We start from the raw sequence: 23,028 nt of genomic DNA on the forward strand, positions 1-23,028 counted from the left end.
TCTATTCATGAGGGACACTGACACACTACTAGGGAAAGGGGGAGCTATACTCCTGGGTTATCCTTCACCTGACCATGCTAGGGCCAGATAAATCATATAGCTTAAGCTATACAGCAGGTTTGCAACAAAATAGTGAGTGCGGACGTAGTGAGGAAGGTACCTATGAAGGGAGCCTTGAAAAGTTCAAGGTAAAGAATAAGGCAACAATAAACAGAAGTGATGAAGGTAATGATAAACACGGTGTAGGAAGAAGAGACAAGTGTGTAAACATAAGACAGGACCAAAGAAGGAAAATCTTGCAGCATTGATTAGACCACCTCTGGAGTACAGTCGGTTTGGCTGTAAATCGGTAGTTCCGTTCTTATGCAATCTCATATTATAAGAAAAATCGTAAAACAGCCACACCATTTAAACTAATGGGACTGGACGCATGTTATAGGCAATACAGGCAAGGAAAGTTGGCGTTCTAAATTCTTCAATCATGTTAAAGCCAATTCACATTGAAGAAACACGCGTTATATCAGAATCGACAGTATTGTGCACAGAACCGGCCTTATTACCTCAGTAGAGATGGAGTTGCATTGGAAGTGGTTCAGACAAAGTTCACTAGGCTCATTCTCGGGATAAAGAAGTTGTTTCAGGTGGAAAGGTTAAGCAGGTCGGGGCTAAACTCACTGGGATTTAAAAGACTGAGGGTCAATTTTATTCGAACAAAGATTCTAAGCGGACTGGACACAGTTCATGCTGAGTAGATATTGCCTTTACTGGGGGAATTTAGAACTATGGGACAATCTAAAAAATAAGGGGTTGCCCATTTTAAACAGAGATGAAAAGGAATTTCTTCTCTTGGAGGTCAATTAGTTTTGGATTTCTCTTCATCAGTGAGCAGTGAAGACTGGGTCATTGTGTATGTTCAAAGCTGAATAAGGCAGATTTTTGACTGACAAGGCAGTTAAGGGTTATGACAGGCAGGCAGAAAAATGTAGGAAGGCCTAAATCAGATCAGCCAAGATTTTATTCAATGATGGAACAGTCTAGATGGGCCAAATGGTCTAACCCTGCAGTTGTTTCTAACAAACTTTAAATCCTTGCTAGAATTTAATACAGTCCATCTGAACGAAATACACACATTAAAGTGAAGGGAAAGAGGAAGAAATCTTCATTTTAATCCCTGTAGCAAATCAAATCCAAACAGTCTGATAGGTCATTCACCCTACATTAAGTAAATAACTAAATACATTTTAAATCATGTTTCCGAAGTTAAATTTGAAGCTGAAATATGAATTTGTTTTGATCTTTACTCAGCTACAATTGTGTTGGCGCTGGACTGTTTCGATAATGTCAGTTTAAAATCAAATTTGGCAGGAAGACAACAAGAAAGAAACAAGCTTTATCTCAGCACCAAATTTGTAATTTCGTTTCAAGACAGATCACAGGAAGGTTAAATTGAGAAATTTAAAATTGTCACACTAGTGCAGTACGGGCACAAAGATGATATAGGGACAGACAGTGTTGAGGAAGTGGGGAGGCTATGTCTTTGACATCCAGATTGGCTACAGGTTGGGCCCGACATACTAAAACGTGCCAGAGTCTCACTGATAAGTCACAAATAGCTTGGTTCTCATCTGTGAGCCCTACAGCCTATTGCAAGTTAAAATCTTGGGCTTATGAAACACTGCTATGTTTAAAAAGTGTTCATGACATTGGCCATCACTGGTAAGGCCATCATTTATTGCCCATCCCCAACTGCCCTTCTGAAGGTGTTGGTGAGTTGGCTGTTTGAGTCTGTGTGATGCAGATAGACATGCAATACTGTTAGGAAGGGAATTTCAGGATTTTTACCCGACAACAATGTAAGAGCAGTAGGGATGGTGTGTGACTTGAAGAATTTGACAATCATTTTCCCCGAACAGAGTTAAGCACGAAGCATTTTAATTGACTGTTCCAGTCTCCACCTAGCATGACTCATCCATGGAGTGAGAAATAACGTTAATATAATGTCTGAATTACTAAGTTTCATGACTAAACAGATTCCTGTTCTGTCTGTCTGACATTTCTTTCTCTCAATACCCGACTGATGTCTCCCATATAAGTAAACAAGCCTTCATCCACACAGGTCATTAAGATCCTTAGAGACCAATATTTTAAGTGTTCAAAATCATCCATTTCAGGGAAAAAAAAAGTTAAGCATTGATGTAGGGAATTTACAGACTATTTAAAAGTCCCAATGCAATTGAACCAACATTTTTGGGATGTGACTCTCGTCTCTTTGTGAATTTAACACTCAAAAACACTGAAATAACTATTTCCTTGAGAAAGGAAGAGGTCACATTTTAAAATTCCTCTGTAATTACATAATTTAATGCATTTATAAGAATTTATGAAGTCCATGCGCGCAAGTTGGTCTATATCTATGTGTATCTGTACGTGTCCAGATCCTGCACCAGCTACTCATATGAAATTAGAACAGTGCACAGTGGCATGGTAGCTCAGTGGTTATCCTGTTGCCTCGCAATGCCAGGGACCTGGGAGTGATTCCAGCCTCAGGCAACTGTCTGTGTGGAGTTTGCACATTCTCCCCTTGTCTATATGGGTTTCCTCAAGGTGGACTGGCCATGCTAAATTGTTCATAGTGTCCAGGGATGTGCAGGCTGGGGGAGTTAGCCACGGGGGAAGGTGGCTCTTTGGTGCATCGATTGATCAAATAGCCTGCTTGCACACAGTAGGGATTCTAAGGCTTTTAAAAAATGAGCATTTGGGGATAAAACAGGAACCAGAGTAGACTACTGAGTTCCTTGAACCAGTTGAACTATTCAGTTAGTTCATGGGAAGTCTGCATCTCAACTCCATTTACCTGTTCATACCTTTACCTAATAAACAGTTGTCAATCACAAGACACAGCTTACAACTGACCCAGCAACAGCTGCAGAGAGAATTGCACAATTCCATTAAGTTTTGTGGAAAGGAGTGTCCTGATTTCAGTCCAAATGGCTTAATTCCATATTTTAAGAGTATGATACTGGGTTCCGGGGACTGTCAGCTTAGGAAAATGCACTTCTGTATTGAGGCTGTTGAATCCTTTTATAATTTTAAAGTCTACAATTAACTCAGCCTCAACTTCCCTAGGGGAGGTAATGGCCTAGTGGTATTATCACTGGACTGTTAACCCAGAGACCTGGTTAATATTCCAGGGACCCACGTTCAAATCCTGTCACAGCTGATGGTAGAATTTGAGTTCAATAAATATCTGGAGTTAAGAATCTAACGATGACTATGAATCCATTGTCAATTGTCAGGGAAAAAGCCCACCTGGTTCACTGATCCCATTAGGGAAGGAAACTGCCATCCTTACCTAGTCTTGACTACATGTGACTCCAGACAGCAGTGTGGTTAACTCTGAATTGGTCTCTAAGCAATAGGGATGGGCAATAAATGTTGCCTAGCCAGCAATGTCCTCATGTCATTCATGAATTAAGAGGGGGGGAAACCCTTAAAGCTAAGTGGAATACAAGCCAAGCTGACCTGTTTGCTGAACCCTTCAAGCAATGACACTCGTCTGGTGAAACTTCACTTTTTACACTTTTCAAATCCAACTTCAAAATCAATGCCCGATTTTGTTTTCATGCCCAAAGCAGTGCTTCACATGGTATACGGTATTTTCACTTTGAAATATTTCAAAGAGTTCTCAGGTAAATTGTGGGCCATTATCTGACACCTACACTTGCAAAATCATAGAATCTCTACAGTGTGGAAGCAGACCATTCCCCCATTGTGTCCACGCCGACCCTCTGATGAGCATCCCTCACAGACCCACCCCTTGCCTTAACCATTTATTTCCCATGGCCAACTCATCCAGCCTGCACATCCCTGGTCACTAACACTCTGGGAAATTTAGCGTGGCCAATCCACCTAGCCTACACATCTTTGGACTATGGGAGGAAACAGGAGCATCCAAAGGAGAATGTGCAAACTTCATACTCATGGTTTGAAATTAAACCCAGGTCCCTGGCGCTGTGAGGCAGCAATGCTAACCACTGAGCCATCATGCTCCCATAAAATTAATAAAAGAACTTCTCAAAATCTTAATGGTTTTGACTGTTTTGGTACTGAACATCAAGATTTACTTACTTGCTATTGACCAAAACAGGGGGTGGGATCTTATCAGCCCGAGTGATAGGGACATTGGCGAGAAAGTGGGAAAGTTGTGTGACAGCCAGCGAGGAGTTTGTTAACATTGAGAACAAAATCTTCCATTTCCCAATGTTCTTCAATTTTGCTCAATCTTCTTCCTTCCTTAAGTGAATTTTTTTCAAAATTTATTCACAAATTCATCACCATCTCTGTCGGATTTGCTCTAAGTTTAATACACGCTCAACAATAGGCAGCTGATTCTGAACAAACTTTGTGTAACACTTCACCAGTTGACAAGGTAAATTAAGAAAACGCTCCGATCTTTCAATGTGCTCCAACAGAAGTGCACTTCTGCATTCATGAAAACTGGAAAAACAGATCCTGCAGAGTCTACTAGCAAGATACAAGGGAGATGTTTGTCACTGTCTCCCAGTGACAACACTGATTGCACATTGGATGAGTAGGTGTTCGCAGCCATGGAATACAAAACTGGAAGAGAGGGTTAGAAAGAACAAGCCAGGGGAAGACTGTGAAGACAAATTTGGTAGGCAGAGAGTGCAGTGGGGAACGTTGGCAGGAGACAAGGTGACATCCCATTCACGGGAATGAGTTATGGGTAACTTTGGTGGGCATGTGAAAAGCACTTCCAGACTTTGTGGTTGGAAAGCATGACAGAAGATTCCAGAAGCTCATGCTGTTCTTTAATTCCTGGTGCTCACAAACCTCAGGGAATTCAGACAGTTGACATAAAATTTATAATGGAAATTAAATCCATGACACAAATAATTACATCACCTCATTGAAACGCACTGGAGGCATTAGGAAAAAAAAGCAAAGTCAGGAGTTTGGGTATAAAACTTTGTGACATTTTACCGTCCCACCCAATCCAAATTCCAGCCATTAAAACCCACTCTTCCTATCTTATCTCTGCCTTCTTCCATTATCATTTAAAATGTGATCGATAAAGTCTCAACAGTGCAACGTGAGAATTGAATTATCGAACAAATCAAACATGCTGGATTCTCTCTTGGAATGCAACACCTTTGTACAAGCTCGGTGCAGTGCTTTGAAAGAATCCCACAAGAACTGGGCAAAAATGCTCTAATATATTCAATGAAAATAATTCATATCTGTATTCATGATTTGAGATGGAGTTTGACAGTTTATGGCACCTCTGTAGGAACAGACTGGAAGTAGTTTCACACACCATGGCTGTAGTCAAGACACTCACAGCAGAGTGACAGAATCATGTTCCATTTAGGGATAAAACAAAAGCAAGTTTATATTTTGTAAAATTAGAATTATTGCTAAGTAGGTGTCTTCCCTCTTGGCACTAAAGGCCATATAAATTTCCGGTACGCTGCTATGTTTCTGAGCGGCACCCACTTACATGTAGCAGATAATTTCCTGAAACAATGTTCAAGCAAGCATCAAACACAAACCATAACAGAAACTGCTGGAAAAACTCAGCAGTTCTGGCAGCATCTGTGGAGAGAAAACAGAAGTAATGTTTTGAGTGCAGAGACCCTTCTTTCAAACAAGCATCCTTTCATGGAATTTCTGGAATTCACTACCTGAAAGGCTGTGGAAGATAGATTCAACAGTAATTTTCAGAAGGACATTAGCATACAGGATTACATAGGATACATGGAATGGAACCAGGCCATTTGTTACAACTGGACTAGAGTAGTGTTTATGCTCTATTCAAATCTCTTCCCACTATTCCTCATCAAAATCTACCACTGTAGCCAGGTATTCCCTTCTCCCTCATTTATCTAGTTTCCTCTTAAATGCATTTGTAATATTTGCTTAAAACATATGTCACAATAGATTCACATGTGCACCACTCATTGTGCAAAAGAGGATTCTTATGAGAATTCCTAGTTGGATTTCTTGGTGACTCGAAATTGAAATAAATTCCAGGCTGTAGGGTAAAACTGTCAATCAATAGGTCAACCAGCGCAGGCACCAAGACCTGAATGGCCTCCAACTGTGCTATGAAAGGCTACTATTAGTAGAGGAGCCACTTACCTCCAAGGATGTGGCTCAAATGCTTTGCACATTCCTCGGCATCCCAAACAGGGAGCTCCCTTTCCGGTTTGATAAAGAATGGACATCTAAAAGAGAAAGAAATACAAGAATGAGGAAAAAATTCAGCCCATCAAGCTCAATTAGTCCACAAAATGCATATAACCTTTTCCACTGTACATTCTGTCCGACATCTTGAGAAAAACTTCTATAAAACGGCTTCATGATGGTTGAAGATCAATTGGCAAACTCCTGAATATTTTTCCAGCTTTGTCAATATTCCTACATTTCAGCTGTGCAAAATCTTATTTTAATTTTGTAATGATGCAAAGGAGGCCAAGACTGTGCCAGGCCTTTGAAAGGTCAGTCCAATTAAATCACTGCCCTTTCCCCATAATATTCAACCATTGATGAAGAAGCAGTGGAGTACAGAAAACAGACTTACTAGGACCAGATCATACAGACCTTTCATTGAACTCAACTTCAGAGAATATATATTATCTACAAGTAGTAAAGATTCTGAAAAGTCCAGGATAGTAACATGGAAAGTGTTTGATGAATTGTGCTGACAATTATGTATGCGTATTCTTCATTTCTTACCACTGATCCAATCATGTTTTCCCAAATTAGAAGTAGTCTTGAAATTCCTGAGTCTGCTAATCTATAGTCAAATCCATATTTGCATCAACATCCTAGTTGGGACAAAAGCTTGTTTATTACTTTCAATAAATACCACATACCTACTGAAATTCAACTCTGTTCCTCGTGTTATGATCTAGATTTTTTTTTCAGTCAATGGAACTTCAATTCCTGCCATTAAAGATGGCAGGTACAATTGGTGAGTTCAACAAGGCATTAATAAATCCACGCCTAAATAGACCACATTCAGTTCCACATATGATACCAAAGCATCACTGTTTCACTTGGGCCACCTACAATTTCTGAGCATTGTACCTTAGATCATTAGTTGATTGTGGCATTTTCACTAATGAGGTTGCGACCCCTTGAAAATTCAATTAGGACAAGTTTTTCCATGTGATACCATCAAGACAGTTCACCCACATCTCCGACTGAATTGTTCAAGAATGTTTGAAAAGGATTGGTGCTTACACTTTTCTGATATTTATTCTATACCTGTATTTTTTCTATACATAGACAAGCTCAGATTCAGAGAAGTGTGGACATTTATTAAAAACTGCAAACACATTAGATCATAAGCGAAGAGTCACTTTCTCTATCAGAGAACAATACAAACTGGAATATTTCAGACTAACTCATGAATTGTCAAAGATAGCTCAAATACTTCAGGCAAACTGTCAAGTGTGAAATTTCCATGTCTGTCCATATGTATCCTGATGTCCAGTATGGCTACAACCATTGGTATTGCTGTGTGTGATTTATGAAAATGTATCGGTTTGACAGGTTGTGCCTTCAGTAAAAAGATGCAGTGAAGGGGACTGGAAAACATCCTCAATATCAGCACAAATCACTGCTATTCATTGCTCCCTGATTATCCAGGAAATATCTGAGCAATACAGTTCCAGGTTTAATCTCAATTTGTACCAAGATAAAGAGCATTAGGCATGATAGTAGCAGGGGATTTCCAATCTAATTGTGGAAACATAATTAACAAGGCTCCTAAGGCTGATGGATGTTAGTAATTCATGTTGGCAGGGATATGTCTGGCGATGCTACAATTGACTGTAATTCAAACATTTCCATTGTAAAACAGACCTAATATTCGCCAAACATGATCACCCAAACAACGTCAACTTGTATAAAAATATCAGAGGGTGAGAGGCTTCACATGGAACTATTCCCAAGTAGTGTGCCAAAACTTCATGGAAGACAGAGAAAAAGAATGCCCACATACGGTAAGCATGGTTTAAATTTGGATGAAACCTCCTCCTATTTTGCCTCACAAATTTCACTAAACATAACACTCTTGGAAGGCCATTTATCACTGGCAATGAGTTTTACTCCCTACACCTGTCACACTTGCGTCATTTGGAATTTATCAACATTGCAGCAGCTTGCAGGCAGCTTTGAACTTTGCCCTCTAAATGAGAGTGAAGCATCACAGGTCTTTCACTCTATGACATTAAAATGAACTGAGGATGGTGTTTTGCAGGGAACCAAATTGGGGCTAGATTCAAACCCAGAATCAGCAGTGATGGGTCAACATCTTAATCCAGAGTCACCAAGTCAAAGTTGTCTGCACAATTAACTTGCACTCATTGTTTTGCCTCATAGTGAGGAGATATGACTCTTACTGAGCAAATTAAAGCTGCAACACGCAGCTACGTGTTCACTAAACTGCAACCAACAGTGTGTCAGGCTTACAGGCAGAGCAGCCTATAGGCCCATGCGAAACAAAGATTTAGGCCACTGTGTAGTTGTCTTTTCTGGAGGTCTTTGTATCGGCATAACAATACAGGCTGATTAACCCCCTTCAATACTCTAAAATTTTGATGGTTCTATGTGGTCAGTGTCACACAAGCAGGCAGACAAACCATGATTCTAGATGAACAGTTCCATATATTACATCATAATCCAACTACATAAACACCCCCCCTCCCAATTAACATTGCTAGAACATCTGAAGACATATTTGATATTAATCAAAACTAAATCACTACTTAACTGGATAGACGATACCCCCAACTACTGTTTAATTAGTGGCTCAGTGGTTAGCACTGCTGCCTCACAGCGCCATGGAGCCAGGTTCAATTCCAGCCTTGGGTGACTGACTCTAGTTTGCATGTTCTCCCCGTGTCTGCATGGGTTTGTTCCACGTGCTCCAGTTTCCTCCCACACTCTAAAGATGTGCAGGTTAGGTGGATTTGGCCACGCTAAATTGTCCACAGTGTCCATAGATTTGCAGGCTAAGTGGAATGGTAAAAGTAGGGTTGTCGTTTTAAGGGTAGGGGGCTGAGTTTGGATGAAATGCTCTTCAGAGAATTGATGCAGTCTTGATGGGCCAAATGGACTCTTTCTGTACTGTAGGCGTCTTTCTACATCTTCTATTGTACCATTAACGTTGGCTTTAAAAATAATGCCCTTGATACAATCCTGGAAGTCTCCAAAAACCCACTGTACTCTCATCATAACAATGTTGAACAAGTTCTGGTAATCAGTCACTGGACATGTTTAAAACAGAGCTTTAGTCTTGTCAAGATAAAGGATTTTTAGCATTCAGGAGAGTATTGCATGTTGCAGTTTCCTCTAATAATCCCCAACTCTGAAAAGCCTCTAAAGAACAATATTGTTGGTCTACTCAGATCTCAGCATCAGTCTCTTAAAAAAACCCAAAAAAAGAGACAATCGAAATCAAATCTCCAAACCACAAACCTGCACCCTGCAAAAGACATCTCTGGATCCACTGACCTTTTACACCTTCATCTGGTAGAAACGAACAAGCTCTGGAAAAGCTCCCGTCTTTCAGAGTCTACGATAAGAAAGGCATCAAAAAACTGGGCTAACTCAATCAGTCACTCAGTTGGTGAACCTTTAGAATTTTAATCTAACAGTCCAGGATTCAAGTGCCTGTCTGGGCATTGTTTTGCATTCACATCATTCAATCCAGTTAAACTATGACAATCCAATGCAAAGTCATGCTCCATTCAGTAGGAGAGCGAGGGAGGGAGAGACAGAGCGAGGGAGGGAGACACAGAGTGAGGGAGGGAGAGACAGAGACACAGAGAGAGACACAGAGAGAGAGGATGACCCAGAGACAGTCATACCACCTAATAAGATGAGAGGAGAACTGTGTGCTTCTGAGGCAGCACAAGAGTAAGCAAGAACAACAGCATTACAAACAGCATGAAAAGGAACTGAAAGAGTTGCTTCATGTATAGCTGAAGAGAGGCTGGGGTCAGCAGCTTCATAAACAGCAGACCTATGTGACAAGGGCAGCACTGATAAGAAATGAAAATCAATAGCCAAGAGCCATATCAATCTATTTATGCATTTCAGAGCTGACATACAAGATCACAGGGTAACAGGTACATCTTCTTTGTCTCTTTCGATTGGCCAAATGATTTAAATCAAAACATGTTATTGAAGAGTACAGTTAAAAAAGACACTTGTAAAATATTTGACACTTAAACTGACTAATTAAATAGAATGGAGATGGCTGCAGAGGGAATGCATTGCAGCTGTAGTATATTGGAGCTGGCAGACACCAAATCTGAAGCAGATGATGGCTGCTTGAAGAAATTCGCTCAAAGCTCACAGTCTGGAGTCTGAGATGCAGACACCGCATTGCATCAGGGAAGGGGAGAGATAACTGGGCAAGCTTTCAGTAGGCAATTGCGATGACGCTTACATTAAATTACAGCAAATTTTGTTCAAGTCAGGGGGATGTGACTGCGAGTGAGGCAGCTACAGGGATCCAGAATTTAGATTTGATTGAGCCTCAGAAGAATGTCCTTCTCCAATAGGTATGAGGTTCTTATTCCCCATATGGACAGAAATACAGACCACAGGGAGGATGAGTGACCCGTCCATGGCAATGCAGTCCAGGGTATTGTTCAACTGGGGCGAGAAATAAAACAAAATGTAATCAGAACTGGAGAGAGGATACTTAGGGGAATAAATACTGTTCTCAGCAGCAAAGATAGAGGGTCCTAATGACTGTGTTCATTAGCTGCTGCCAAGGTTTAAGACATTTATTTCAGGTTGTAGAGGAACTTGGGCTGTGAGAAGGGTCCAGGTGTTGTGAACCACATACATACCACAACATAGGTGGGACTAGGGAAAGGGGTTCTGATGAAAGGCTTTGAGCAGCTTGGGGCTAAATTAAAAAGCAGAACAAAAAGATAATAATTTGCAGATTACTATGTGAGCCATGAGCATGGTAGCATGAAGTAAACGGGTTATAGAGATAAATACACGGCTCAAGGATCGGTGTGGAAGGAACAGATTCTGATTCACAGGGCACCGTTATCAGCATTAGGGAAAGATTACTCCACTGGGCTTCATTTGAGCCATGCTGGGATCAATGTCCTGGTGAATTGGATAATTAGGGTTGGTGATACGGCTTTCGACTGATTAGTGGGAGAAGGCTCAATTGAAGGGAAGTATCAAAAAAGTAAAAAAGAAATAAGACAGCAGAGATGAGCAATAATCAAAGTGTAATAGAAAAGGGAAAGAAATATACATGGAACAGTACAGCAAACATTCTATTCAGAATTAGCAATAATGGTGAAAAAATGTCAAAGCTTAATGATCTTTATCTGAATGCCTGTAGCATTTGTAATGCGGTAGGGTTGATGGCACAAATAATAGTAAATCAATAGGACTTCACAGCCATTACATAGATTTGGTTGTTGTGACAAAAACTAGGAACTCACTCTTCCAGCATGTTCAACATTCTGGAAGACAAAGCAAAAAGGAAAAAGGAGGTGGCTTAGTTTTGTTCGTACAGGTTAGTATCAGTGCAGTGGTGAGTCATGTCAGAAGTTCAATGGTTTGGAATCAGTTTAGGTGGAAATATGGAATAGCAAGGCAACAAAGTTGCAAATAGGAGTTATCTATCGGCTGGCAAGGATTTGCCACACTAAGTATAAATTGGAAGATGACAGAAGCATGTAAGAAGTCGATTGCAATTAGTCACGGGTGGTTTCAATCTGCCTAGTGATTCGACAAATCGGATGGAAAGTGTAACACAAAATATGAATTTATAGAATGCATCAAAGATTGTTTCTTATAGCAGTACATTACACAACCTACTCAGGAATAGGCTAAATTAGATTTAATTAAGGGTAAACAAAGTAGGATTAGTAAACAATATCATAGTTTAGAATCTTATCGGAGGTACGGATCACAACATCACAGAATTTCAAATTCATTTTGAGGGTAAGCAGCTGAGGTCTCGTACCAGTATCCTCAACTTAAATAACTTAAGTGCAATTACAGAGGCACAAAAAAAGATTTATGAGAGAGGGCTCAGAAAACAGACTGAGGGAAAGTCAGTGGATGGGCAGTGGCACACAGAGATCTTGTTGAATAGAGGAGCTGGTGATACCACCTTCACAGCCAAACAATGTTTTACACAGTCCCAACATATTGCAATTCCTTCAGGCTCTAGAATAAAAACATAAGAAATGTTCATCAGTTCTGGCAGCATCCATGAAGGGTTAACAGAATTAATAGGTGAAATTTAATGACCTCCCCACCGAGATGTATTTGGTGGGTTGAGGCAGGGGGGAAGAGGTGGCTTTTAATTTCACAATTCTATCTCTCCCCAACTAGGCCCAAGACCGTCCTTGTGTGTTTCCTGCCTCAATGCTAATTGAATCCCTTAAGCAGGCAATTCATGCCCAGTTGAGGGTCTCCTCTCACCACTCTAGTGTTTAGCCAGCAGCAGACTGGGGACTCACCACATGGGAAGCTTGATAGTCAACGTCTCTTGGGTTTGCTTGTGGGCAATCTCATTGGCTGGCTGTCCCATTGATAGACATTTAGTGCCTGATTTGGAGATCTGGCATCTGGAAGGGTGGCACCTGCAAAGGCTGGGGAAACTGAAGGTCAACCCCTGCATGGCTGCTGAAATTCCTCCCATGACTCCGATTCTGCAATCACCTGTGGCCTGAGTCTCTGCTGATCTTACTTCAAAGGGTGCATTGCCAAATGCATGCCTCACCTACAATGAACATCTTCCAACATCTGATTGGACAGCAGTTCCTGGATGGCTTCATTCCAGCAAATGCATGGCATTGGCTTTTAATTGGTCCTTAAAACTGCAAAATATCACTAAAGGAGATGATGCAGGGCTTTTGCCAACTTTCCAGCTGGTGGGCCACTCCTGTAAACTAGATTAAATTTCATCCAGTGTTTCAAGCTAGTAACCTTTCATCAATGCATGCATTTATGTAGCACCTTTAATGTGGTACAACACACGGCTTTTCATTAGAGAGTTTTCAACCAAGACACGGTCGGATGATCAAAAGCTACAGTCATGTGAAGCCACAGTTACTAATGTAATGGATGCAATCAGGGATTTCACAAGAAACTAGAATTGGAAGAACACAGAGATCTTGGAAGGTTGTAGAGCAGATAAAGTAAATCAAGGAGTTCTATTGTAAGGACATGGGCTGTAAAATTTAGGGATTGTCAGGATGGAAGCTCATTTCAATCAGGAAGCACAAAGCTGACAGCGTGGTCAGAACTTGTTGCAAACTGGTATATTGAGAGAAGAATTTTGGAAGAGCTCAAATTTACAGAGGCAACCACTGAATGGGGACTTTGTATACCCTCCACATAGCTTTACCAGAATGTGGAGTGGGAAGCAGCAAGGCTGTCAGCATCTGTGGAAAGGACAGAAGAGTTACAGTTTGAGTTTGTATTCTTCTTCTAAACAAAAGGCTGTCAGGCTCTAAATGTAAAAATCAGAGATAGGAGGAGGCATATTAGAAGAGACCGTAAGAGACCATGTGTCTCCTCAGTTTTGAAACATTATTTCAGTCTCTCCTCTATTTAGGTTAATATTTCTTTCTGTTTTCTTATTTTTCAGTTCTGAAAGACCCACACCTGAAGAATGAACTTGTCTGCTCTTGCCATAGGAGCTGATTGACGTGCTTTAGCATTTTCCATTGCTGTTTCAAATTTCCAACTTCTTGGTAGCTACTATTAATTTTTCCCTGTACTTGCCAAAAGATAAATCTTATAAAGTATAAAAATATTCATATATCTGATGCTTGAGAAGCTTATTCCCAGACAAAAAAAATTTCAGCTCATTATGTTCTCAACTGTTTGTAGATGTAGAATGTCAGAGGACTCTGCTATAACAGCACCTTCAGTAAGATGTCAAAATTATATCTTCTAACTTGGGTTGTGTGCACAGTTGTACAATGACTGTAAGCATAACTTAACACTAACGACTGCAAGTTCCAACAGTAAGTTACTCAAGCCAAAACCAACTTTGTAATTTAATTATTGGCAATATTTGGGTCATTTCTAGCACAAACTCAAACACCTTATGCTGGCAGCATTCTCTTATGGTACTAGCTGCTGTTTGATATATCACACACCAGTTGTATTAATAGAGCCATTAGTTTTGCTCTGCTAGAAACCGGAATGAAGAAAAAGGAAACTGGATCAACAGTTCTTTTCTTTATGATCTAGTAAACTTTGATTAAATTACACTAAAATCTTTCCTTATCTAAATCACAGTTCAATATTTTCAACCCTTCCACATCACTGAAATACCTGGCACTAGAGATTTGTTTCTTGCCTCAATGTCATCTGGAGGGTAATAACATTACCCCTACAATTAGATGATCAAACTGCACAGTTTACTCTGGGTAGGCTCTGACGAATCCCTTACTGGAACAATATAATCCCTGTTGATTTAGTTCTAGTCTCTGACAGTGTAACCAGTACTTTAATGGTACTTTGCAGTACAAATTTTATCACAGCATGGAGTTATCATCTCAACTTTATCCTGTATAACTTTGGATCTCTTTCAAAAATTGCTTATTATAACTGACTTTTCTTTCTTGATTCCTTAATTATTGTTTTTTCCACTGATCCACATGAACTACTTTTGCATTACAACCTACAACTGTGCTCCCACATGTTTGTTCAAGTTAGTCACTATTTATTAAAAATGTCAAAAGTCAAAGACTGACCACAAGCAAGAATGGGATACATAGCAATCAGTTTGGATATAAATTGGCAAAGTCACTCGGAGAGACCAAGAGGGCAGTTGGTCCAGCAGGACATGTTATTTGGCGACTGTTGTAATTTGCATTGTTGTATTGAATGCTTCATCAATGTTCCAAACTGGCATCTCACACTTCAAAAAGAAAATTAAATACTTCGATACAGTCCTAGCTATCCTACAGGGAATGCCATTGTCAATGTTTCCCTTTCTCTTGGAATTCAGCTATTTCTTCGAAGCTCTTTTCTCATACTGATGACCTTCCAAATACTATCAAACTGTTTTGACCTTTTGCTGAAGGTTCAATTCCACTCTCATCAAGGGCTTAACAGATTATGTGCCCTAAATCACATTCATAGTTGAATTAAAGTCAGTTCGTACATTTCCTCTCAAGTAGAGTTTCTTCACATCCCTGTATGTCCAACAGCAGCTCATAACGGAAAAGTTGTGATATCTACATTTTCCCCCTTTAATTATATTCTTGTCATTAGCTCCTACTCCAATATCAATTGGAACTCCAAACTCTCTTCCATTTGTAGTACTCTAATTAAACTATTTATTTCTCCTTTAACAACAAATCAGTTTGCTTTAAGGTCCAATTCTACTCAATATTTGAGAACTTCTCTCATTTCCTCATGCAGTAAGGATCTAAGCAAAACTGCATATTCATGTAGGGAACCCATAAGACATGGGGACATCACTAAACCATTCAATTCATCAAGTCTGCTCTACCATTAAAAGAGATCACGGCTGATCAGATAGTCCTCAACTCCACCTTCCTGCCTTTTCCCCACAACCCTTGATTTTCTTTCCGATTAAAAAAACTGTTTATCTTAGCCTTGAATATACTCAATGACCCAGTCACAATAGTCGTCTGTGGTAAAGAATTCCATGGATTGACTACTCAGAGACGTGCTTCCTCTTCACTCTGAGTTTTCTGCTTCCAGGTCCTACACTTTGCCACAAGCTGTATGTGTGTCTGCGTGGGTATGTGTAATATACTTTTTCTCATTTCATTAGGATTGTGTCTCATTCTTTATTCCAATGAGCACAAGCTCTTCTACTCAACCTCCCCTCATAAGAACAACCTTCCATAATTGGTATCAGCCGGGTGAACCTTCTCTATACCATCTCCAATGCCAACATACCTTTCCCTAGATAAGGGGAATAAAACTGTATTCCAGCTATGGAATGACTAGTGCTTTATATAGTTTTAGCAGAACATCTCTGCTGTTATACTCCATTCCCTATGAAACAACCATTGAAATTCTATTTCCTCTTGCCCACTGAATTTGGATACCAGCTTCCTGTGGCTCATGGTCAAAGACTCCAAAATCCCATTTCCACAGCTTTCTGCAGTCTTTCCCCAGTTACATTATATTCAGCTTGTCTATACATCTTGCCTGAGGTTGGTCCAGAGGGAGGAGGGTAACTTCTTCAGGTTAGGCAAAAGCGAAGAAAAATCAGTTAACGTTTTTGCCTAACCTGAAGAAGTTACCCTCCTCCCTCCGGACCAACCTCAGGGAATCTCTCTCCCACTGCAACTCTCTTGTAATCTCTTAGCTTATCCTGCCTCCTTGACCTATCCGTCTTCCCTGGACTGACCTATCCCCTCCCTACCTATACTCTCCTCTCCATCTATCTTCTTTTCTCTCCATCTTCAGTCCACCTCCCCCTCTCTCCTTATTTATTCCAGAACCCTCTCCCCATCCCCCTCTCTGATGAAGAGTCTAGGCCCAAAATGTCAGCTTTTGTGCTCTTGAGATGTGCTTGGCCTGCTGTGTTCATCCAGCTTCACACTTTGTTATCTTGGGTTCTCCAGCATCTGCAGTTCCCATTATCACTGATAGGATTGATTAGAAACTAGGGATGAATCAAGTGTATGATGGCCTCTTAACTTGCTGCAAATGTGCAATACTCTTAAAACATTCAAATCATTACTTCTCTCACTACCTCTTTCTTAATTCATTTGTCTCTGTAACTCAAAGCTGTGAAGTTCTTTACTTTCCCCCATCTACCTTTCCTACTACGATCCCTTAACCTTGAGAATGTCAATGACATCTTCTTGGTAAACTTCACTTTTCTTTTCATCTTGAAATATCGACCTTCATTTACACTTATCAGTTCAAAATAACCACGCCAAGTTCCCTCACTTTTCTGACCATCTCTGGCCCTCGAAAACAATAAATCTTTGAGATGGAAAAGCTGAATGATTCTGAAGATGCTTGCCTGCGGCCAACCCACCAGCAAAACAGATGAATGCTGGTAAACTTCTGAACATCAGGAAAAAAAATGTTTGAGTTGCACATAGAGAGATGATCGCCTCCAAAGTCCAGTGTGTACTGGCACACATCTTCTGCTCTGCTGCGTGATTAAATCTCAAACTGCACCAGCAGTTCAGCCTTGCTGGGTGGTTGCTGCAGGCAGTGGTGTAAAATGCCAGCTCAGTCCACCTCCCTAACTAATACTTTTTCTTTTCTCCAACTTCAGACTGAAATTCAATGATGCAAGCATATCAAAATAGGGAAGTTCTACATCATTAATTGCCCCAGTGAGCAGAGAAAGTGTAAAGTTCAGCATGCTCATAACAGTTACCTTGACTCTTCACAGACAACATTCAGACAGTTATTATAATCTCGGGGTACAAGGTTTATCTCATGCACCAATAATAATTAAACCAAGATAATCAATACTGAGACATAAATGCCATAAAATACAAAGAAAAAAATCAGCTGCAAATAAACAAATGGGTTGTTTATTCATAAGTTATTAATGTAATAACAGGCCAATACAGTTGTAGCTAATTTGTGATTTCAGTGCTTTGTTATGAGTGGACTGATATGAATTCAGCAACATTCACCAATGACTAGCATCACTCATTCATCACTACAAAGTGACAAAAGGATGCTTTGATAATAATAGCTCAAACTATGCAACCAAATGCTGGTGTAGAACACACGTCTCTCCTGGGTCCTAACACTTTAAACATCAAAGTAATAATGTCAATTCAATGGAGGATCTCCACAACAGGTGCAGAAAGAAGGTTCTAGTATGGCTTGAACTTCAATTGTGTTTTAGGCCTCAGTTACACTGTGAGCCATGATACTCAAAAGGCATGCAGAATGAATGCTATGTCATTCCAGCATTCACCGCCTACATGCATTCATCACACATCCACTTTCACTGCTGCGTACGTTGACAGCCAGGAGCCTGCTCATAAGCAGGAGGTCTGGGAGGAAACTTCATGCCATGAATTCTTCACCAACTTTACTCACAACTGAAACAATGTTGCCAGGTCGGTGTCGGCCTTTCCATTACACCCCCTCTCTCATACTCCAGTATAGCGGGCAAGGAAAAGACAATCATCATCCATTAAGCTCCAAGCTGGTTTTCACTCAACTGTCATAACCTATTTTATTGATATTAATACAGTCAGTGTTTCTATAAACCATCCTATCTGGAGTCCTAAGCTTTGAAACCATCCCTTTGTGTGGTCTTCCTCTTCTCAGTGTTAAAATCAGGACTTATTGCACAACATTTTCTCTAACTAATTTCTGATCAAGATCATGATCGTTCTTACAATCTTTAGTCACTCGTCTATTTTCACTTCAGAGCTTTGATGCTGTCCTGTCATCTGCAAACTTACAGATCAAATCTTTACATTCATGTCTATCATGCACTTCAAACAGAGAATCTGGCACCAAACTTTGCAGTGCACGAATGGTCACAGGGTTCCAGACAAAATCAACCGTCATCCTCTGCCTCCTACCACAATTTTGGATTCAATTTGCCAAATTACCCTGGATCCTATGGGCTACTACCTTCCCAACCAGACACCCATACAAGATGTTGTCAAAGTTTTATTAAACTCCATGTTGATTATATCCACTGCACTACCCTTGCCCATATGTCTAGTAATGTTCTTAAAAAATTCAACCAAAAACTTTTCAGACATCATCTCCCCTTGACAGGCTTATGTCATTTCAAGTGCATATCTAAATGATCTGCAAATTTTGAAAATTAACATTTGAGATTTTATAAACTATCACATTTGACATTTCCAGATATCTTTTAACTTCTCCTTTCTGTCTGTTTCCTTTCCCAAAATAACCTGTATTTCTTTCACTCATCCCATTCCTTAATTGAGCTTGAATTCATGCAACTCATTCTTTCCTTTAAGAAGTTCACAAGTTCTGAGTCTGCCTGATTCAGGAGATACATTGTTGGTTGGCCCATTCCCCCAATAGACCCGTTTCCGTCCCTGAGGTGTTATCAGCTAGCACTTGCAGTAAAAGGCCATACAATACTTTCTCAAGTGAAAATGTGCAAAGGCAAATCTAACTAACAGCAGATGCTACTAGATGCCTTGTGACAGCAAAATCAGCCTATGACTTACTAAAAACAAATCAATCCCATGTGACTGCTGCAGGCATTGCGATAGTGTAATGACTACAGCACTTCCACTCAGTAGGTCCTTTGCTGGCTAGACATTTACTTTCCCCACACACCACGTTTCAGCTTCAGATATTTGAGCACGAGTCTCTTACAGCTCAAAAATAGCAAATGGGAATTGAGTCATCCTGCCAACAGGCAGGTACTTAGACACAAACTCCTAGCACTATGGAAGCAAGTCATCTTCAACCCCAAGGGGCTGATAATGAGGAACTTGTTAATGGTGTTGCAGCTTCTTTAAAGCATTTGTCAGAGATCCATCAGAGTAAACAAGTCAGTGTGCAAATTTGCTCATAAACGCAGAATAAATTTAATTCAAGCAAAATTCCAGTACTTGGGGCAAATCTCCATTTATCAGTTGGGTAAAAGTTATGAAAAAGTATTTCTAGAAACAGCGATTCTGTCAGTTGCACCTTCTAATTTAGTAATTTATTAATTTTTGTCTTTCCAATGCTACAAAAGATGTTCATTTCTTCAAAAAAATACAATGAATTATGTCAAAATGCAACTGCTGTTGGGTAGGCATTGACAGTAGCAGACAAGATCCAGCAAATAGCAAATTATTTTAATATACGATTAAATCCATATCTTGGGGTACTTATGGCCACATGATATAGACGAAGTAGAACTGGCTACTCATTAGAAATAATGCTTCAATCTCCATTTGAACTACAGGGAGAGACAAGGCTTCCAATTAAAATACCATCTGGGGCATGGCCACACTGCCTCGGCGCTACAGGTCTGTCAACTTGGACTCTACCACCCAAGAACTCGACTGAACACAAAACTTATCAGGCGAAAGTAGAGGTGGTCGTCAATTTAGACAAACCGACCATTCAATTGCCCTCTAAAACAAATGAAATGAAACAACAAACACTTTTTTTCAGAGCGTCAACAGCTCTTTTTTTCAAAAAAAACTTTGGGGATTGTTACTCCTGAGAAACTGGGTTGGATTTGGGGCGGGAGTCACTTAAAACGACTGCCTGAGGCTCTGACTTGTCTCTCTTGCAATATACCAAAGTGGGCTGGGGGTTCACCTTGGGGGCGCTTCTCAAATGTATTAAACTACCATCTCCCCCTCCCCCAAACAGGGTCCACTTCCCAGAGACATAATAAATCAGGAGGAGAACTGATTGTTCGCCTCTAGTTTAACTGATTGTTGGAGCCAGTGAGGTTGGTTCAAAGAGATTCAGCCCTACGCCAGCGGTGCAAAGCAGACCTTTTGTCCTATCCGCTGTTTGGGAGGAATACGGCGCCTTTTTGGCCATAAACTTGGAAAAGCCAAGGTCGTGTCGCCGCTGTCGGCCCTCCACTTCGGAAACCTATCTCCAGCGCACAGCAGGATCACTTCTCTTCTGCTTTGGTGCTGGGTTCACTTCCACTTTCTCAAATGGGCGCCACACCTCACGGCGGGGATGGGGCTGTTACTTGACTCCAAAGTTTCTCTTGAATGACCGGATTGGGAGTATCGCCCAACAAACAGGATAAGCAGCTTTGAATTGTGCCCATCGCTAGGACACCGAGAGTGTGGGGAAGTGGGGGACGCCTACGAAGAACAATAAACTGTTCCCAGTCATTAACATTGAAGGCAGAACCAACTCAAACTCTGAGCAAGAACGGAGTTGCATGTATTTTCCCACAACCAGCACACACATTTGTACAATCCTTCTTTGATGAACCTCGATGTACAAGCCCCATTTAAACAAACCTGTTGCCCGCAAATAACAGCGCGGTCCCCACTTTTACAAGTTATTCGAGGTCACCTCTGTCGGTGACCTGAGCAAGCCCCACTCACCGCTGCTGAGAGGTGAATTCAGACGTACCTTCTGCATCCCCGTGTGGAGATCCATCCCCTTTTCAAACGTTGGATCGGTCACTTGTGCGTTTTCTGCAAACCCGCACCTCCTCCTGGCTGTTAAATCTCGGCCGGTTTCTCAAAACAAAAGTTGAGCCCTGGGATTCTCAATGGACGTGCGGTCTTTGCCACTTGCTGGCTGCACACTGCAGCTTCTATCCACTCGCTGGTAGTTTTATTTGAGAGGGAGGGCAGAGCTTGGAAAGCTGCAGAAGCGAATCAGGAGTAACTGTGCGACCTTCCTACCCAGGGATTGAGGGGAAGTAAGCTGCTGGAGAGAGCTGCATTTGTCTGTTTCCACCCACTCTGGGAACGCCTATTTCCCGCAGACTTGACGTCAAGCGTCCCTGGAGCTCTCCTGATCGATCCCTCTGAGCAAAACTCTTCTAATCATTGATTTCAATTCCCAAAAAACCGCCGGAGGAAACTTCCTGCCTTTTTTTCTCTCTTAAAAATAACATTGATTCATCCCATTCATAATGCAGACGAAATGTAAACAACAGAGAATGCGTGCTTTTTTTTAGCGAGGAAGACTTAAATTGTACAATTTCTGATTTGCATTTAAATTCCTGCCCCTTAGTAAAATGTTGCAATTAGTCATTGACTTCTCTACAGCTTCAGGCATTAGTGAATTTTGTGGTTTAGACTTGACACAAATTATTCCGGCAGTTTAAATCAGTTACGGGAAGATTGTATTTCACTTTTAGTTTAGGGGAAAAAGAAACAAAGCAATTTTATATTGTCTATGGCAAGGCTCTTGATAAGGTTTCACATGGTAGACCCTTCACTAAATGAAAAGCCTGCGCAGTCCAAAGGAACGTAGCTAATAGTTTATAAATTTGGCTCAGTGACAGGCAGCAAAAAGACAACGGTTGACAGGCTTTTTTTTAATGACTGGAAGTTTGCTGTTTCCAGTGGGGTTCTGGAGGGTTAGCTTGCTGTCTGTGATATCCATCACTGATTTAGACGTAAATGGGGTCATGAGTAAGACGCTTGCAAACAACACAAAAAGGAATTCAGTCGTATCAGTGAGGAAAATGGTTGTAGAATGGAGAAGAAGTTATCAATGGGCTGGACATGTTGGAAGAAAAGTGCAGAGATAATGGGAACTGCAGATGCTGGAGAATCTGAGATAACAAAATGTGGAGCTGGATGGACACAGCAGGCCAAGCAGCATCAGAGGAGCACAAAAGCTGACGTTTGCAGCCTAGACCCTGCAACCCAGAAAAGTATGAAGAAAGGACAAACAAGACAGGGAAATACAGAATTAATTGCAGAACTCTAAAATGTGTAGAGGAATAGAGACCTAGGAAATGAGGTCTACTGGGTTCTAAGGATGCAATAGAAGGTAGATAATGGGGACAAGAAGACAATGAGGATACTGAGGAAATGTTCTGAGGAAGGGTCTCTGGACCCCAAACATTAGCTCTGATTTTCTCTTCACAGGTGCTGCCAGACCTGATGAGCTTTTCCACCAACTTCTGTTTTTGTACAATGAAAACAAGCAAGTTATACTCTTTTGAGGCTAGAATTGTATATATCACTTACTAGACTACAGCTAGTGGATTGTGTCGACTGCATTATGAGAAGTATGTGATTGCATTTTAAGGGCATTTGAGAAGTTTGTGGTGCTGTTATCAGGAATTTATCATTTGATCTGAGAAAACAGTGGACACTCGGGGTTGTTTTCTTTGCAGCAGAGAAGGCTGATGAGAGATTTACTTGAGGTGCGTAAATGAAATGGAGTGGACAGGAAAACTTTCATTCTTTAGCAGAGGCATCAATAATCATATGAGTATATGAAATAGGAGCACCATTCAGCCCCTCAAGCCTGCTCCACTATTCAGTAAGATCATAGAGTCATAGTCATAGAGTTGTACATCATGGAAACAGACCC

The 23,028-nt window shown here is 40.8% G+C and overlaps 1 protein-coding gene across 2 annotated transcripts in view; it reads right to left on the bottom strand.

The window, feature by feature from the left end:
* Positions 1-21,394, bottom strand: part of lmcd1 (LIM and cysteine-rich domains 1) — a 65,327-nt gene extending 43,933 nt beyond the window's left edge. Inside the window, exons 1-2 of one of the 2 annotated variants that reach the window (XM_048548153.2) lie at positions 21,100-21,394; positions 6,163-6,248 (exon numbers count right to left, since the gene is read on the bottom strand). In XM_048548153.2, coding sequence (XP_048404110.2) covers positions 6,163-6,248; positions 21,100-21,126 — 113 coding nt within the window. In that variant the 5' untranslated portion in view covers positions 21,127-21,394. Of the gene's footprint in view, positions 1-6,162; positions 6,249-21,071 lie in introns of both variants that reach the window. The other variant, XM_048548154.2, reaches the window with a different exon arrangement.
* Positions 21,395-23,028: the final 1,634 nt, after the last annotated feature.

Source organism: Stegostoma tigrinum, chromosome 11 (genome assembly GCF_030684315.1).
Source record: "Stegostoma tigrinum isolate sSteTig4 chromosome 11, sSteTig4.hap1, whole genome shotgun sequence".
Taxonomy (NCBI): Eukaryota; Metazoa; Chordata; class Chondrichthyes; order Orectolobiformes; family Stegostomatidae; genus Stegostoma; species Stegostoma tigrinum.